Source organism: Gastrolobium bilobum, unplaced genomic scaffold (genome assembly GCF_033153095.1).
Source record: "Gastrolobium bilobum isolate Gb01-03AN ecotype WA unplaced genomic scaffold, APGP_CSIRO_Gbil_v1 utg528, whole genome shotgun sequence".
Taxonomy (NCBI): domain Eukaryota; kingdom Viridiplantae; phylum Streptophyta; class Magnoliopsida; order Fabales; family Fabaceae; genus Gastrolobium; species Gastrolobium bilobum.
The window spans coordinates 62128-79459 of NW_026896851.1; the positions used below are offsets into that span (position 1 = coordinate 62128).

A 17332-nucleotide genomic window follows, 5' to 3' on the forward strand; every position below is an offset into this window, starting at 1 on the left:
ATTTACTTCAGTACCCAATTTATCACTGTCTTTTATTTTAATTCTAGTTTAACATTATACATAAAAGTGATGCACATTCATTGATACAGAATAAAACAAGAGAAATATTACTTTCCTTTTACATAAGCTAACTTATTTCATTTTCTTTCACTTCTATTTCCGTACCTTATTTTTTTTTCTTTTTTTTTTCTTGTAATAGTGGAATCCACTTAGTTTCTCTCTACAACATAAGATACCTATCTTATATAAAAGTATATTAATAAAACCCATAAAACAAACTTCTTGCTTGAGAAACACAAAGGAATTTCTCCTTATTTTAACACACTCCACTCAACAACTAAGATTAGATGCACAAAACATCACCAGCACAAGTCACCAACATTGCTAATCTACATCATCTGAGGCTCTCCGGTTAAACCTTCAAGGTCTTACCCTCTTTTGAAGGAACCATTCTTTCCAATTTTTGACACAGTTCTCAACTTATTCTTAGCTTGATGAATAAAATTTGAAAACTGGTCTGTTTCGTTTTCCTTCTTGTTGGTGCCATAAGCCTCATCTGGTGCAGGGTTGCTCTGCTCCTCACGGCCACCAATGTTTGACAAGCTTCTGATTTTATACTTAGCACGTTTAATGTAGTTGGTGAAAGTGTCTTCCCTATGTAGTGGTTTCTTACCATGTTGCTTTGAGTCCTCCCCAACACCTACCATCTTTGCCTTTGTTGAGCGTTTCCTTTGCCTTGGAACATATGGTTCAGTTGAAACAACCTTCAGTGCCTCGCCACCATGTTTGTTTGATATTGCTGAGTTTTCATTCCCCATCGATGTAGAGGGATAGCAGTAATTTTTTTGTTTTCAAGAAGGGAGGATTTGATTCAGTAATGGAAGGCCTAGGCTCCTGGTGGTGGTGTTTGTTTCTCAAACGGTTTAAGCTCACAAGATTGTGGGTTAAGTGTAAGTTGTAAGAGGTGCAGAAGCTGGTTTTATAGGGTTTAGCCCGGTGTGAAAAGGAAAGATTGAAAGACAAGGAACTAAACCACAAAGCACGTGTTGTTCCAACTTAGTTAGTCAAATTCGAGTTGGAGAATTTTGCCGTCCATGTGTTCTTGTTCCAATCAGACGGGGAAAAGTTATATTTATAAATTTTTTTAAACTGTTAAGATAATCTTGAGTGAAATCTTATCGTAAATCTAACCGTAAGATATAGTGTAATTTGTAAGAGTTTGTAAATGTTATGGACCAGAGAAAGGCTCACAGTAGCAAGAAGCCCAACCAACATCAGCCCAGAAGTAAGCTCTATAAATAAGATTAAAGACCATAGGTATGACTGATCTCTCGAACCCTATTTCATTCAAACACGACAGTGCACACACACACACCCCTCTGGTTAAGGCCATCATATAGTGTGTAGCGATCTGCGATCTGTTGTCCCCAAGATACCTAATTCATAGATATCTAGAGAGAAAGCTCTAAATCCAATATCAAAGACCTGACCGTAGGTCGGACAGATCTGCTCAAGGCAGAATAGTAAACAAAAAATTTATCAATATAACCTTTCTCAAATAAGATTAATTGAATAATTGATGATCCTATAAATAATATAAGGGGGGGGGGGGGGGGGGGATGTTTGAATTGTCATTGTTGAGGAAACCAATAGTATATGTGGAAACCAATAGTATTTACAGAAGGTAATCTTGTTAATTGAGATTCTTAACTGAGACTATTATGAGAGCTTTTTTCTTAATTTTACATGGAACGTGAGTGTTGGGAATCTAAGGATCGGTTCCCACTTCCCACTTTCCACCTATTAGACTCGAAACCAAGTAGTACAACGCTTTTGTATCTCGAGCAACACTTGGCGTAATACAGAAAAACAAACCAGTATGAGGGTTTTCAAAGGAGCACTTAAATGGTATCGGATTCCTAAATGACTTGTGCAGTTAGAGAAATAAACAAAACTCAGTTGAAAGAATCACGTTGCTAGATTTTTATTTTATTTTATTTTTTTTTATATTGTTGTGCATAAAAACGGAAAACCAACCCGAATTCTATTATCTATATATATATATATACATATATAGAGTGTAGAAAGCCCACAAAAATTCTGTGATTGTTTGTCTGAAATGCTTGTTCGGGATTTGGAAAATGTTATACAGCTTAAAGTGTTTTTTTTTTCTAGAATCAGTTGGCATTACAACTTGGCAAAACGGCCCAACCCGCATTCAACATAGTCCAAATCGCATTCAACTCGAAAAAAACGAGCTGGATTAAGATAGTCCGAAAAAAAGAGAGCTAGAAAACTCAACTCAACCCGACCTGAGTCGGGTTAGGGTTGGCTCAAAAATATGGCTCGTGGGTTGGCTTGAAAAAATAGCTCGCGAGTTGGCTCGAAAATTGGCTCTCGGTTAGCTCGAAAATTGCTCGCGGGTTGGCTCGTTTTCAGCCTATTTAAATGACCCTGTAGTATTAATGCACCAGCTATGTGGCTTCCATTAGCTTAAACAAAGGGTTACAAAATGAGAAATAAAAGCAAAATATTTTAGTTTCGAATTTTCTTCATAACAAATTTACATCAAGATCAAGAAATAGTCAGAACCACTTGCTACCAACTGGGTAAGATATTTGAACCAAACAGAGTCACCACAACCTAACACTATAAAAATGGTAGGGATGTGAGAAGATTAGGGACTTAGGTTTAGAGAAGGAAAAAAAATTATGATAGCATATGTGAGTTTTGTCCATTTTTGTATATTATATTTTGTATTTTTTATAAAAAAAATTCAACCCGCGAGCTGGCTCGTTTGACCCGTGGGTTTGCTCATTTTTTTACGAGCTGGCTCGAGTTGGGTTTGCTCGAGTTGACAGCTCATTTTTGCCAACCCAACCCTGCTCATTTTTGGCGGGTTATAAACCAACCCTACGAATTAGTTCATTTTTATCAACCCTAATGGCAACCATCCTTTATCAAAATTCTAATTAAAATTTTCTCCTTGTATAGCATTGTTCGGTGTGTACATGCACACTTGAGTTTAAAATTAAGAATTATACCTGTTATGGACCTCACAAAGGCCCGTATTCTAGAAGGACCAATAAAGGACAACACAAAAGGAAGGGAATCTCTTATTGATGACAATCCTATCCAGACAGCTAAGCAGTTGGACTTGGGCCCCCAATATTCCTAAGAGGCCCAGAATTACACTCCTTCAGGTAACCCATCTATAAATACAGGGTTAAACCAATAAGGTACGGACACTCTCTAAACCCTCTCTCTTAGCTTGTCACTGTGCACACACCCCACGCCTTGATCATATCGATTATTATTGTGCACAGTGATTAGCCTACCCTCAAGGGCATCTCATTCATAGATACTTGAGAGAGGGCACCTAGATCCTACATAAAATATACCAGCCACCGACTGGACATCTCTGTCTTCAGACAGAACATTGGCGCTGTCTGTGGGAAACGAAAAAATTCTATTCCCACCCCAATAGTGGTGAAAGCGCAGCAGCCGCCGCCACATCCAAATCCTAATACGATGGGTGCAAAATTCAAATATGAAATGTATCAACCTTTCAAGATCGGGGGGTTGCTTTAGCAAGCAGAAGTCGAGATATAAATTGAGACTGGTGCTGAGATCGAAATTATGACCACCACCACCATTGTCGAGATCATGGCCGAGATCAAAATGGAGACCGAGATGGAAACCGAGACCCTGAGACCCTTACCGTGGCTGAGATCGGGTCTAACAAAAAAGGAAGCAAATCAACCAAAGAACAAAAGCTAAGTTTCCTCCCTTTTTCTAGTCTTAATTTGCGTTAAAAAAGGATCCACCTTTTAAATATTTTAGAAAAGGATGCACCTCTTTAATATTTTATATCAATATTTTAGAAAAGGATCCAATTCTTTTTTAAATATTGTTCAAGAAAAGGATCCACCTTTTTTAAATATTGGAGGAAAATATCCATTGTTGCAGGGATAATCTTTTCCATTGTTGAGATCCTCGAAGACATAAGCCTTATAAATACTAGTAACAGCGGTGGATATTGCAAAAATGCTGCTGCAAAAGATAAGAGTTTCTTTGAATTTGCTAATCTTTTCCTTGAGCCGAGAACGGCTAGTGGTAGCATGATTGCATGCACAAGCTTGAGTCCGTATTGGGCCAAGTCTGAGTTCGGTGATATCAATTCCTGTTCGCCGGGATATCTGGATTCAAAGTTACTGTGAGAAAAAGACCAGTTTGAATTCAGAATGTCGAATAATATCGGTAATGTCCATAATGTCATATTTATTATGAAATTATTGCTGATTAATTATTGATTGTTGATTGTTGCTGATTAATTATTACATTGAATCAAAATGTCAATAATATCGTATTTATTATGAAATTATTGCTGATCAATTATTATTAATTACTGATTGTCGTTGGTCAATTATTACATTGAATTAAAATAATTGTTGATTACGGATAATTAGCACTGATTGCTGATTGAATTAAATCAATCGTTGATTGTCTTCTTCAAGCTCTGTTACTGAGCATTGGTTTTGGTGCAAGAAAAAAGCAAACAGGTGGTGTGAGCCCCGCGCATCATACACCAAAGTATGCTAGCATCATCTCGGATTCGAGTATGGAATAACACGGAATGAGCCATTAAATGCATCATGGCGCAAGGCAATCAGCATTCCAAAAAGGAAGTAACCCCTTCGACTTTAATTTGATTTCATTTGATTTTATTTATTTCCTTTCAATTCATATGATATGATCAAATAAGGAAAGGATATCAATATTTTGCATAATCCATCCACCTCGACGTGGGGCCCATGAAAGCTTGCAAGATTCCAATGATGCAGGGATCCAAGATTTAATATCCAGGATTTGTTATAAACATAGTAACTTGCAATATTTTAATTGCTGGATTACATCTCTGCACAAATTTGAGTTCGACACCGAAGTCGGAGAAACTACAATAGCCGCTACCATGTTCTCCTAGACCTAATCACGGTCACTGACGTGATTTTTTATGTCACAACTAATAGCATCTTCAGAGATGGATCTCAATGGCAAGAAGTTACCGGCGATTTGGATGGATTTCTTACAGCAGCAGATAATTAAAACTGCTATGATCACTGCTATGATCTATTTTACAATTATGGCCTTTCCAGCTTTGGTAAACCTGGCAGGTGGATACACACCGTGTTCGCGAAAAATTCATTGGCAGCTGCCCTGGGAACACTCTTATTCCTCTAACACTTGCAGAAGAAGACTTGTTCTTTTCTGTGTTTAATTACTTTGCTTTCTTATCACTTGTTTTGGAAGTCAATATTTAACTTGCAGATAAGGAAGGATCGGGCAAGGGGTGGCTACTAATCCATATAGTATCGGTCACATTATCAATAAGATAAGAATCATTCTAAACAACGGTGCAAGTCAACGAAGGTGGGACCCAACAATAGTATGTGGAGGTTGCTAAATTAATGGTGCACCAACTCAGGCCCGTCGAGGACAAATGATGAATGTGCTGTAGAAACAACGGGAAACAAATCCCAATCCAATGGGTACGAAAAGGCAAATTGATTAATATCATTACACCAGCCGAGTACCTAGCAGAAGCTGAAATCAATATTCAATGGACGAGTTTGTGTCCAAAGATAAAAATCCTTCAACTCATTGGCTTGCCAAGCTAAAAAAAACAAGAATGCAGAGAGCATTGAGTTGATGCAACCGATTTGAATGGATGCAACCGATGGATGAATAAATAACCATTGCCAGCAGAGTAACTCGATCGAATGGTGGAAGACCCGCATGAAATAAAAGCTTCTGCGGGAAGCCCAATATTTGGAAACATTTAAGTTCCATCACTACTATATGGCAGGAATAGATGTGCATGCGCCTGTATTATAAAGGAGCGTGTCTTCTTCAAATATCCATAGCCAAGAAGGTTTCTCAAATGTGATGGAGGTTGAATACTGTAGCTACAAATTCAAAGCACCCCGAGGATCCACTAAAGAAGATTTGCCAACCGATTGAAAAAGGGTGTGCTTTATCCCTTATTCTCTATATGTTTAAAAATATTTTGTAGTTATGACACGTGTCAATTGTCATTTGCATCCAAGTCCATTTGCTAAACGCATTAGGATATCATGTGCATGCGATTAACCATTATGCTATAGCTATTCATGAATTCTCGATCTATCAGAATTGCATGTTAAACTTCTATGCAGAGCATGGAGAGAATGGCAAAAGATATGCCGATCGGAAAATCAAGGCTGCTCCTTTCATATTAAAGCTCAGAGCTCTTGCAAAAGAAAGCACTATCTCATCAACTGGTGCAAGTGGTTCGAATATGAATGTCCTATTCTCTATGATGGCAGGGCTTATAAGATCAAGGATAAATCCGTCGCAACTTATGTAGTAGCTGGCAACATAAGTTCAAAAACTATATGATGATAGCACTATACTTTCAAAAGCTTCAATAATTCGATCACCAAATGAGCGGCCGAGACCGAAATGTAGACAAGCAAACGGAGAGTCTTAAGGATAAAAGCTCCCTTCCATGCTCAGTCTTCAACCAGGATGAAATTTAAAATGATTCCTGATGATAAGTATCATGTTTCATATATTTCAAGTTAAATATATGGCTTATATATGTCATGTTTTGTATATATTTTGCAAAAAGAATTCCTGGTGTGACGTGCAACATTTCAAAAGAGAAAGGCTTTCTTCCAGACGCCCACAAATTAATGATCAAGAGTTAACAAGATCAATTATCATTTGCGCTGTCAAAACGTTCGGCGGAAAACCCACGAGTGCACATGAGCTTGTGGACAAGAGATTAAGAAACACCAGCTATCAAATTCAAGGTCAGAAGTTATTGAATATTTCCTTCTTTGCTAAAGTACAGGTCGGTGTTCCATTTTATATTACTTTGAAAATATAACCAAGTCATATGAAATTTCTATGATTTGGAATATAAATATTTTATAGAATGTGCATGACTATGCACTGGAGCCAAATTGAAATCAATTCCCATTTGGTAACCATTTGATGTTGTTAATGATTCTTTACACTAGTTTGTTTGGGTAGTAGCTGCGATAGTAGCAACAACTTTAAACATTGAGAACTCTAGTTCCAAATAAAATGGAGCCCCAGCAATATGATCAGGCATTTGTGCATTAGCAATAGCAACAGAATCAACGAAATAGAAAGTAGCCAACCGAGGAACTTATTGCGAGGTTGCAACTGACAAAAAATATGATCAATGAAGATCAGTAATTATACTCGGCAGTGAGATGAAACAAAGCCGGGTTAGGTTCTCCATCACTGAATCTGGCCATGGATCTAAAAATATGAGCACAGACCGAGATATCCACCTCAAAGACTTGCCAATAAATTAAAGGGAGACTCCTTTATCTTTCATACTTTGACTTTGTTATATATTATGGTTCTAACTTGCATCACATTCTGATATCATATCGGCAATGACAAGCCTCTTATTTACATGTCAGTAACAATAGTGCTTTTTTATTTCCATGTCACAATAACTCTTTGCATGTGAAACCTTGACATGTTGCGTAACACATGTATTAAACCATGGGAACCTCTCTATGGCTGAAATTGAATTGAAATATTAACACCATGTTTCATCTGTTATGCCTTGTAATTTAGTCTCATATATCCCTTCTTTTTATGTCTTTTGGATCCAATAGAGGTGCACCAACAGACCAGGCCTATGAAGCCGGATTAAAACCATCAATCACAACAAATAGAGCCCGGCTGAGTTCATGCGACGTAATTAATTGTTTATTACTAAATGTCAATGATTCCAATGAATCATATATTATTATCAAATTATCAATTGATTTATTTTTCATTGACCGATGAAAAATTTTAGCTGGAAATTAATGCATTTATATTTTGGAGAAATACCCAAAAGTATGAGGTGAGTTTTTCCCATGGTGACCACTAACAATTTTCCCAAACAAAAGATGGGTAATTGATATGCAGAATACAGAGGAGTTAGATTGAAATTCAAATTGGCTCCAATAAGCATCTCAGCCAATATCCAACAATAAGCATCTCAGCCAAGTCATTACCAAAGCTGGGATCGGACTTCAATAAATATGGCAGTTCGGCATCAAAACCAGAGCTGGGATCAGATTTCAATAGGCAAAAATAACATGCTGGAACCATGCCAATGAGCTTAAATTAAAAAAACCCGAGCTGGTTTATCTTACTCCACTGCAGGAATCATCCCCTATTGCAAGCAGGATGGTTACAAAATAACCGGAAAATATTCTTTTCCTTACTTTTATATCCTGGAAATTATTTTCATGATTTTATATGACTTCTTGCTGGACCAAATTCTTATATGATGTAAAGTTTCCATAAGCATTGACATGCAAATGTATAATTTTGAAAGTTGGTCAACATTGTTATGCATGTGTTTAGTCTTATATGTCGGCAAAAGCAGGCCGGCAGATAATTTAAATATTATCATGAAAAAAAAGGAGCATCAGGTTTCACCATGAGGCCACGTTCCCTATGTTCACGTAGTATAAATAAATATCAAGAAAACGAGGGAGCAGGGAGCTTTAGGATGGGTGCTCAATCAGATCATATAGCATATGGTCAAATATAATTTGTTGATTGAATTATCATAGATTGCTGATTGAACCAAAATTATTGCTAATTATCTTCTTCATGCTGTGATGTAAGGAATAGTTAAACAGGTGGTGTAGAGATCCCCTTTAAAAAAGGAAAGAGATCCGGATCCACTCAAGTAAGGAAATCCATCTAGATGAATACAAAATTTGGGCAAAAGAAGCCAAGCTGAAAGAAGAGCCGATGCAAGAGAAGCCGAGCTCGAGAAAAAAGGCGAATACTTCCGGCCTAAACTTGAAATCAAAATGTTTACATTTCACTTTTGTAGGTTGTGAAGATAGAGTCAAAATGAAGACCGGCCCACCGGAATATAAATAGTTTATTTATAAAAAATGAAGACGGGTTTGGAGAAATGTGGTCCTAGAAAGAGAATCACCCCAATCCGCGAAAAAATGAAGACGGGTTTGGAGAGATGGGATCCTAGAGAAAGGGTCACACCCCAATCCGGGATAAAGACCCAAAATAAAGCAAATTCGGGGAGTCCGAACCCGTCTTGCCAAAATGGAAGGACTAAGTGTTTTTGCCACGGAAAATAAATCCGGGGTATTTGAACCTAACCCGCCAAGACGGCAGGGTCGAGAGTTCTAGCCTCGCAAGGGAATCCGGGGTATTTGAACCCGTCCAGCCCAAAGGGCAGGATAGAGTGTTCTAGCCTCGTAAGGCAATCCAGCGGAATTGAACCCGTCCTACCCAAAGGGTAGGATTGAGTGTTCTAGCCCCGTAAGGCAATCCAGCGGAATTGAACCCGTCCTACCCAAAGGGTAGGATTGAGTGTTCTAGCCGCGGAAACAGACACAAGGTATTTGAACCCGTCCAGCCCAAAGGGCAGGATAAAGTGTTCTAGCCCCGTAAGGAAATCTGTTGGATTTGAACCCGTCATACCCAAAGGGTAGGATTGAGTGTTCTAGCCACGAAAACAGACACGAGATATTTGAACCCGTCTTGTCCACAGGGCGAGATTGAGAGTTCTAGCCTCGCAACAATGCAGGGGTATTTGAACCCGTCTCGCCTACATGGCGAGATTGAGAGTTCTAGCCTCGCAACTATGGAGGGGTATTTGAACCCGTCTCGCCCACAGGACGAGATTGAGAGTTCTAGCCTCGCAACAATGCAGGGGTATTTGAACCCGTCTTGCCCAAGGGCAAGATTGCGAGTTCTAGCCCGGCCAACAATGTCGAGGTACTTGAACCCTATTGCCTACGGGTAAGGTTGCGAGTTCTAGCCGAGGTAAATAATCTTGGAAGATAGGGGAACGCCCTTAGATTCTCAAGTTCTTGCGAAGAAATCAAAATTATTGTTATGAAAGCAACACATCCAACTTTTGACAAGAAATCAGACTTGCGAAATAAAATGAAGAGATCACTGCTATTACATCCCGGTAGCCTGGACAACCAAACTACCGGGCTAGGGGGCAACTGTTATGGACCTGACAAAGGCCCGTATTCTAGAAGGACCAATAAAGGACAGCACAAAAGGAAGGGAATCTCCTATTGATGACAATCCTATCCAGACAGCTAAGCAGTTGGACTTGGGCCCCCAATATTCTTAAGAGGCCCAGAATTACACTCCTTCAGGTAACCCATCTATAAATACAGGGTTAAACCAATAAGGTACGGACACTCTCTAAACCCTCTCTCTTAACTTGTCACTGTGCACACACCCCACGCCTTGATCATATCGATTATTATTGTGCACAGTGATCAGCCTACCCTCAAGGGCATCTCATTCATAGATACTTGAGAGAGGACACCTAGATCCTACATAAAATATACCAGCCACCGGCTGGACATCTCTGTCTTCAGACAGAACATTGGCGCTGTCTGTGGGAAACGAAAAAATATAAATAATTTTATGTAAAGAATCAATTTTAACCTAAAAACTCAAGTGGTTTAGTGAACTTATATTAATCAATTTTATATTTTTCTAATCATTAGCATAATATTCAAATAATATTCGGACGAGTAATCAATCCAGGGATCGGAGTAGAATGATATTTCTTAACAGTATTTTTTAAAAACATTAATTTTGGAATCGAACCCAAAATTGCATATTTAAGGTACTCAAATACCTTCAACTCGAACCAATTAAGCGTTCACAGGTTCTATTTTAAATATAAAAAAAATAAGTGTTCGATTAAATTATAAAAAGATAAGTATTCTTGTTTTGATTATGCTTTAGCTTTAATAAGATTTGGACTGGGTTGGCCCAGGCAGCTTAATAAAGTAAAGAATTTCAATTTATCACGTCCCGTCAACAAAGAACAAAGCACTCGATCCCAATTTATCACACAATAGATTCCTTGTTTTAGCGTTGGCACTCTTCTAGTTTTACCTTTATTCATTGTTAAGACTTAAGATTAGTGGTGTTAACGGATTGTGTTTGGTTGGGCTATGCTCTTAAAAAGTTATGTTTGTGTTTAAATTTACCAGTTTAAACTAGTCTGTTATCTATTATAACAACTTATGACTTGACTTATTTATAAAAAATAAAAGCCTGATATAGTCTGTAATAAAAAAATAAGACAATAAAAATTTATTCAAGCAGAAATACGATCAATAACACTAATAATTTCACAAAATTCATAAATTCAATATATATCCAAATAACATAATATAGAACAAAATCATTCAAAAAATCTGTTTAACCAATAAAATGGAGAGAAACGGATTGAGGAGAGATAGAGTATTATCACGAGTAGTATAAAATATATAAAATAAAAATAAAAGTTAGTATACAGGGCCAGCTTGAGAGGCTTTAAGGTCAGCTTGAGAGGCTTTAAGGCCAGACTTTTGAATTGAAGCCTGAGGCCTTTTTATTAAACGAGCTTTTATACAAATTCAAATCTGAATACAACAGCTAATTTTAAACATGTAAGCTCATATCTTTATGAGCCGAGACTAAAGTCCCTCATTTGTTTAGCACCTTACTTAAGACCTTTTTTTAGAAGGAAACAATGTATATATATATATATATATATATTGGTTTGATTTTCTCATATTGCATGAGAATTGAATTCTCATGTTGTGACTCAACTAGTGGTGTGCCCCACATTTATTAAAAAGAAAAAAGGAAAATAAAAATTTTGCACGCAAATCGAAAGGTCACAACATGAGAATTGAATTTTAATGCAACATGAGAAATTATTTTTCCATATATATATATATATATATATATATATATATATATATATATATATATATTCCATCCTGTTCACTATTCTACAACCATTTTTTATGAGTAAAGTTCAAGTAGCTAGGTTATTATGGAAAACTATACTTTAATTTTTTTCTTCATATTACCATAGTTGAAAGTTTATTTCTCAAAATATACTTTCCTTTCAAAATTAGGAAGTCTGTCTGCAGCAAATTGACTTCCTTATATCAAACTTTATTCTATTTATTAAAAAAAATAAGAAGTTGTTTTCCCAAATTCCCGTTCAATTTGATATCCATTTTAATCTTTCATTGTCATTAAATAGTTCCCTCGTTTTCTTTATTGATCACTGTGAAAGTGTGAAATACAGGATGTGAAATCGTTGAACACGATCGGGTTTGGCTACACAATAAGTTGATGGGTTGTTTCATCAAAGTGGACCAACGAACAAATTGTCACCATGAATCTATTGTAAAGAGTTTATTTTCCAATTCATTTCCCTCTTCTGGCCTATTACATATATATTTTTTTATAATTAACTATGTAGTTGTTATTTTAGTTTAGTTTTATTGTAACTACTGTTTGTATTTATTTTTATTTGACGTCACATATTCTCTTGTATAAATACATTTCCCATTATTGTTAGTAAGTGGTTTTTCATTCTTCTAGAAAACTCTTTTCTCTCTCATAAAAACTCATTTCTTTTTTCATCTGATTCATGTGTAATATGGTATCAACTGATACATTTTTGCTTCGTTTCACATCTGATCCCTAATTTTTCTTCACCGATTTTGTTCTCTTTTACATTGATTAGTGATTCCTTCACATTGCATGTTCTTTTTCCTTCACCGTTTTTTTTTCGTTTTACCTTTGATTGGAACCCTAACATACCTTCATATTTGTTCGCGATGGCTGCTTCAAATTCCGATTCAGAAAATCCTAATCCAATCACTGTTCCAGAGGTTCGATCGGAAGCAGCAGATCTGCAGAGTCCGTTTTATCTGCACCACTCTGACATTCCAGACCTAGTTCTGGTTTTGCAAGCGCTCACAGGAGATAACTATGGATCTTGGAGTCGCACCATGAAAATTGCCTTATCAGTTAAGAACAAGCTTGGATTTATTGATGGCTCCATCTCCAAACTTGACGGTAATGATTCTCAACTTCTTCATTCTTGGACAAGAAACAACAACATTGTAATTTCTTGGATTTTAAATTATGTGTCCAAAGAAATTCCTACTACTATCATACATTCGGAATCTGCTGCTGATATATGCACCAATCTAAAATATCGATTTCAACAAAGCAATGCACCTAGGATTTTTCAGTTAAGAAGAGATTTGACTAGTCTTCATCAGGACAACAGTTCTGCGAGTGTATACTTTACTAGACTCAAATCTTTATGGGAAGAATTAAGCAATTTTCGGCCAAGTTGTTCTTGTGGTTCTTGTACTTGTGGTGGTGTCTGCGATTTTCTCTCTTATATTCAAATGGAGTACACTATGGCATTTCTTATGGGTTTAAATGATTCTTTTGCCCAAATCAGGGGTCAAATTTTGCTCAATGTCCCTCTTCCTCCCATTAACAAAGTATTTTCTCTGGTAGTTCAAGAGGAACGACAACGTCAGATTACTCCTCATGCATTTTCCACTGCTGCTCCCTCGAACACACTAGCATTTGTGACTAAAACTGATGCTAATTCCAAAGGACCTCGCAGAAAATGCCCTTTATGCACTCATTGCTAATATCATGGTCATACCATTGATAACTGTTACAAGTTACATGGCTACCCTCTAGGTTTTAAGCCCAAATTGAAAAATAACTAATATTTTGCTAAAGTAGTTGTGGCTAATTAAACTTCCTCTCATATTCCATCTATTCAGCCTCCGTCAAGTGCCCTTCTGGATAGTATTCTTCACAACCTTGATCAGACAAGTTGTAATCAGCTCCTGACATTATTGTGCAATCATTTAGGTTCTACTCGCCAACCTTCAGGTTCTGTTGATACCTGATGTGCCTCTAGCAAGTGTGGTTTTTCCATGTTAAAATTGATAAGGATTGGGTCATAAGAAAGCAATTTAAATACATATTTGCTATTTATATTGATTCTTTCTATGTCAATAATATTCACCTTTTGGTTGTGTTTTTACAGGAAAAGAGGAGTGAAAATTACAAATTATAAAAAGCCTGTTGACGCACCTCCACACGTAGGAAAATTCCATCCGGGTGCAACATAGGCGAAGGTCCAGAGAAATGGCGCCACTTAGCGCCAAACTCATGCTAAGTGGCGCCAAAGTGAAGCAGAATGGCGCCTCCTAGCATCATGGCGCCACTAGGCGCCCAACAAGGAGAAGAATGGCGCCACTAGCTAGGCGCCCAAGTCAAGGAGAAGTGGCACTAGTTGGCGCCCAAATGAGAAGGATGGCGCCAACTGGCGCCGAGCCACGGGAATTAGTTCTGAATTGCAGCATACATTGGGTAGGAAGTTGGCGCAAACGTGCGCCAAAACGGCGCCAACTGGCGCCGGGTTGCGGGATAGAAGTACCGTGTTATCTCGGGGGTATTTTTGGAAGAAGGAAAAGAGTCATATAAATAGGATCCTTTTGATAGAATTAGGGATTCAGACCTATTTCTTCAGAACGAGACCGACGGCAGAGCTCAGGAGGATTATTCTACAGTTCTTCTTCTTCTCTTTTCTTCTTAATTTTATGCTTTTGAATATTGAATTATTTTAGCCATGATTATGCTTGGCTAGTTTTCTTTTATTGTAGTTAGGGTCACAAACCCTATGTGAACCCTTGTTACGCGGATTGATTTATAATTGTTCGTTTATATAATTATCTTTATCTTTACCTTGTTCGTATTTGATATTTTCTTTATTAGAATTGATCACTCTAATAGTTGATAATAGTGTGAGGGTTAGAACCCTAGATAGGGATATTGGGGTTTTCTTGCTGAAAGGGGGTAAGATAACAGTTCGTATGCATGCTAGGAATAGATGTGTATTGAATTGTGGATGCCTAAATTATAGAGTTCATCGCTTAATTTTCATGAGGGGTTGCTAAGGGATTAGGATTCCAATTGGGGATTAAAGAGTTAAATTGCCAAGGGATTGGGATTTAACTAATTATTTTAGATAATAATTTATCCGAGTAATTTTATAAATTAATGTTGTAAATCAATCCAAAGTAAGAAGTGGGGATCATAAGGTGAGTGCGCTCTAGCTACAATACTTTTCTCATATTTTTAAATCAATTCTCATTGTCATTGTTTTATTTCTCTTACATAAAAATATAAAAACAAGTCTTTATTTTATATTGTTACTCAAATTCAATTCACAATTTTCCAAACAACAAACCGAGTTTTCCAACTTAAGGGGACTGGTTATTGTAGTACTTGGTTTACAATCCCTGTGGAGACGATACTCTACTTACTCATTATATTACTTGTGCGATCGGTATACTTGCCGGAGAGCATCAAGTTTTTGACGCCGTTGTCGGGGATTGCTAATTCCAATATTACAAATAACCGTTGATCTTTGAGATTGGATTTTTATTTATTTTATTTTTTTATTTTATTTTATTTTATTTTGTTGTATCTTGTTTTGTGTTTGCAGGTGCTACTAATTATTTTGTTTTCTGAGTTTATGCGAGGTAGACTTGCCCCTACAGATTTTGTAATTGATTCTGAAATTGCAAGAACTGAGAGGAGACTGAGGAAAGTTGCCAAGCAGATAATCTGGGAAGAATTCAACAACGTACCTGTACAAACAATACAAGAAATGACAGGTAACAACAATGCAAACAACCCACCTCCAAGATTGTTGGACACCATTCTGACTCCGGTGTTCAATAGCCAAATTCAAGTATAATCAGGCCGAAGGTGGAGGCAAACAATTTTGAGCTGAAGCCATCTCTGATTACTTTGATGGAAAGGGTTCAGTTTTCTGGTGCTGAGGAGGAAGATCCTCATGAGTTCATAGATTGATTTCTGATGATCTGTGACACTACGAAGCACAATGGAGTGTCTGCTGATGCTATCAGGCTGCGATTATTCCCTTTTGCTGTTAAGGGAAAAGCTCTCAGATGGATAGAGAGGCAGCCAGCTAATAGTATCATGACTTGGGAAGATTTGTCCACAAAGTTCTTTGCCGAGTTCTTTTCTATGGAGAAGTACAACCAGCTGGTAAATGAGATCACAAACTTCCGCCAGTTTGAAGGAGAATCGCTGCGTGCAACCTGGAAGAGATTCCAGGAACTTATCCGGAAGTGTCCGCACTATGAGGGAGATGATGACAGAAAGGTAGCAATCTTCTTTAATGGCATCTCTCCTGAAACAAGATTGGTGATAAATAGTACAGCTAGGGGTTCTATTCGGCAGAGTACATCTGAGCAAGCCATTGACTTGATCAAGAAACTTGCAAGAAATGAGAATGAGAGCTTCCCAGTTCAGGCAAGAAAAAGAGTAATAAAGTTGGAAAACAATGATGCTATACTTGCTGAACAAAAGCTGTTGTCCAAAAAGTTTGACAGCTTGAATGAGAAGTTTGAGAAAATGCAAGTGTCCAAGGTTCAATCAACTTCTGTGATGTGTGAATACTCCAAGGAAGCTCATGAGTCTAATGAGTGTCCCACTTTAATGGGTGATAATCCATAGCAGTTGCAAGTGAATGGGGTTTGGTATAAGCAGAAGCCGCAACAAAATTTTCAAAGAAATCAGAGTTCTCCTGGCAAAAGTAATTTTCAAAGGAGAGGTCAAGGAGGTGGTCTTGACTATAGCTCAAACAACTTTATGCAACCTCCTCCTATTCCACAGAAGGAACTTTCTGATTTGGAGAGATTAGTTGGACCAATGGCTCAACACTCCAATGCTTCTATGGAAGAGACTAGAGCCAATACAAAAAATACAAATGCTTTCATGAAAGAGACTAGGGCTAATACCAGAAACATGAGTGCTTCAATTAGAAATCTGGAGAATCAAATTGGCCAGCTGGCAAGCAAGTTGCTGATAGAACTCCAGGTAATTTCCCTAGTAACAAAGTTATAAATCCCAAGGAAGATTGTATGTTTGTCGCAACTATAAGTGGCAAAGTGGTGGCTGCTCCAGAAAAGCCGAGCATAAATGTGGAAGCTGAGAAAAAGCTAGATACTGCAGGTGAGCCCGAAAAAGAAAAAATTGAAAAACCTGCTGAAGTGGAGAAGCCAGTTGAAAAGAAGAAGTTTGAGCTAAGTCCCGAATATGTGAGAGCCATGGCACCCTATCCTGAAAGGTTCACGAAGGATGCTCACAAGCAACAATATGTCAGGTTCCTTGATATATTCAAAAAGCTTCATATCAATCTTCCATTTGCTGAAGCCTTGGCTTACATGCCTAATTATGCCAAGTTCATGAAGGACTTGTTATCAAAAAAACACAAGCTGCAGGAATGCCAAACTGTAACATTCACTGAAGAGTGTAGTGCCATCATACAGAAGAAGTTCCCACCCAAACTCAGTGATCCAGGGAGTTTCAAAATTTCTATTGA

General features: G+C 37.5%; 2 protein-coding genes across 2 annotated transcripts; one reads left to right on the forward strand and one right to left on the reverse strand.

Annotated features, from left to right (window-relative positions):
• Positions 1–428: 428 nt before the first annotated feature.
• Positions 429–818, reverse strand: LOC133302375 (uncharacterized). The gene has a single exon (XM_061502148.1). It carries the CDS (start codon positions 816–818, stop codon positions 429–431), a length of 390 nt encoding a protein of 129 aa, XP_061358132.1.
• An 11898-nt stretch (positions 819–12716) lies between these two features.
• LOC133302376 (uncharacterized) lies at positions 12717–13553 on the forward strand. Its single transcript, XM_061502149.1, has one exon. The coding sequence runs from the start codon at positions 12717–12719 to the stop codon at positions 13551–13553; it is 837 nt and encodes a 278-aa protein (XP_061358133.1).
• The last annotated feature ends 3779 nt before the right edge of the window (positions 13554–17332 follow it).

What these genes read in the sequence shown, in the direction of transcription:
- LOC133302376 (XM_061502149.1), top strand. Translation starts at nt 12,717, where the DNA reads ATGGCTGCTTCAAATTCCGATTCAGAAAATCCTAATCCAATCACTGTT.
- LOC133302375 (XM_061502148.1), bottom strand. Translation starts at nt 818, where the DNA reads ATGGGGAATGAAAACTCAGCAATATCAAACAAACATGGTGGCGAGGCA.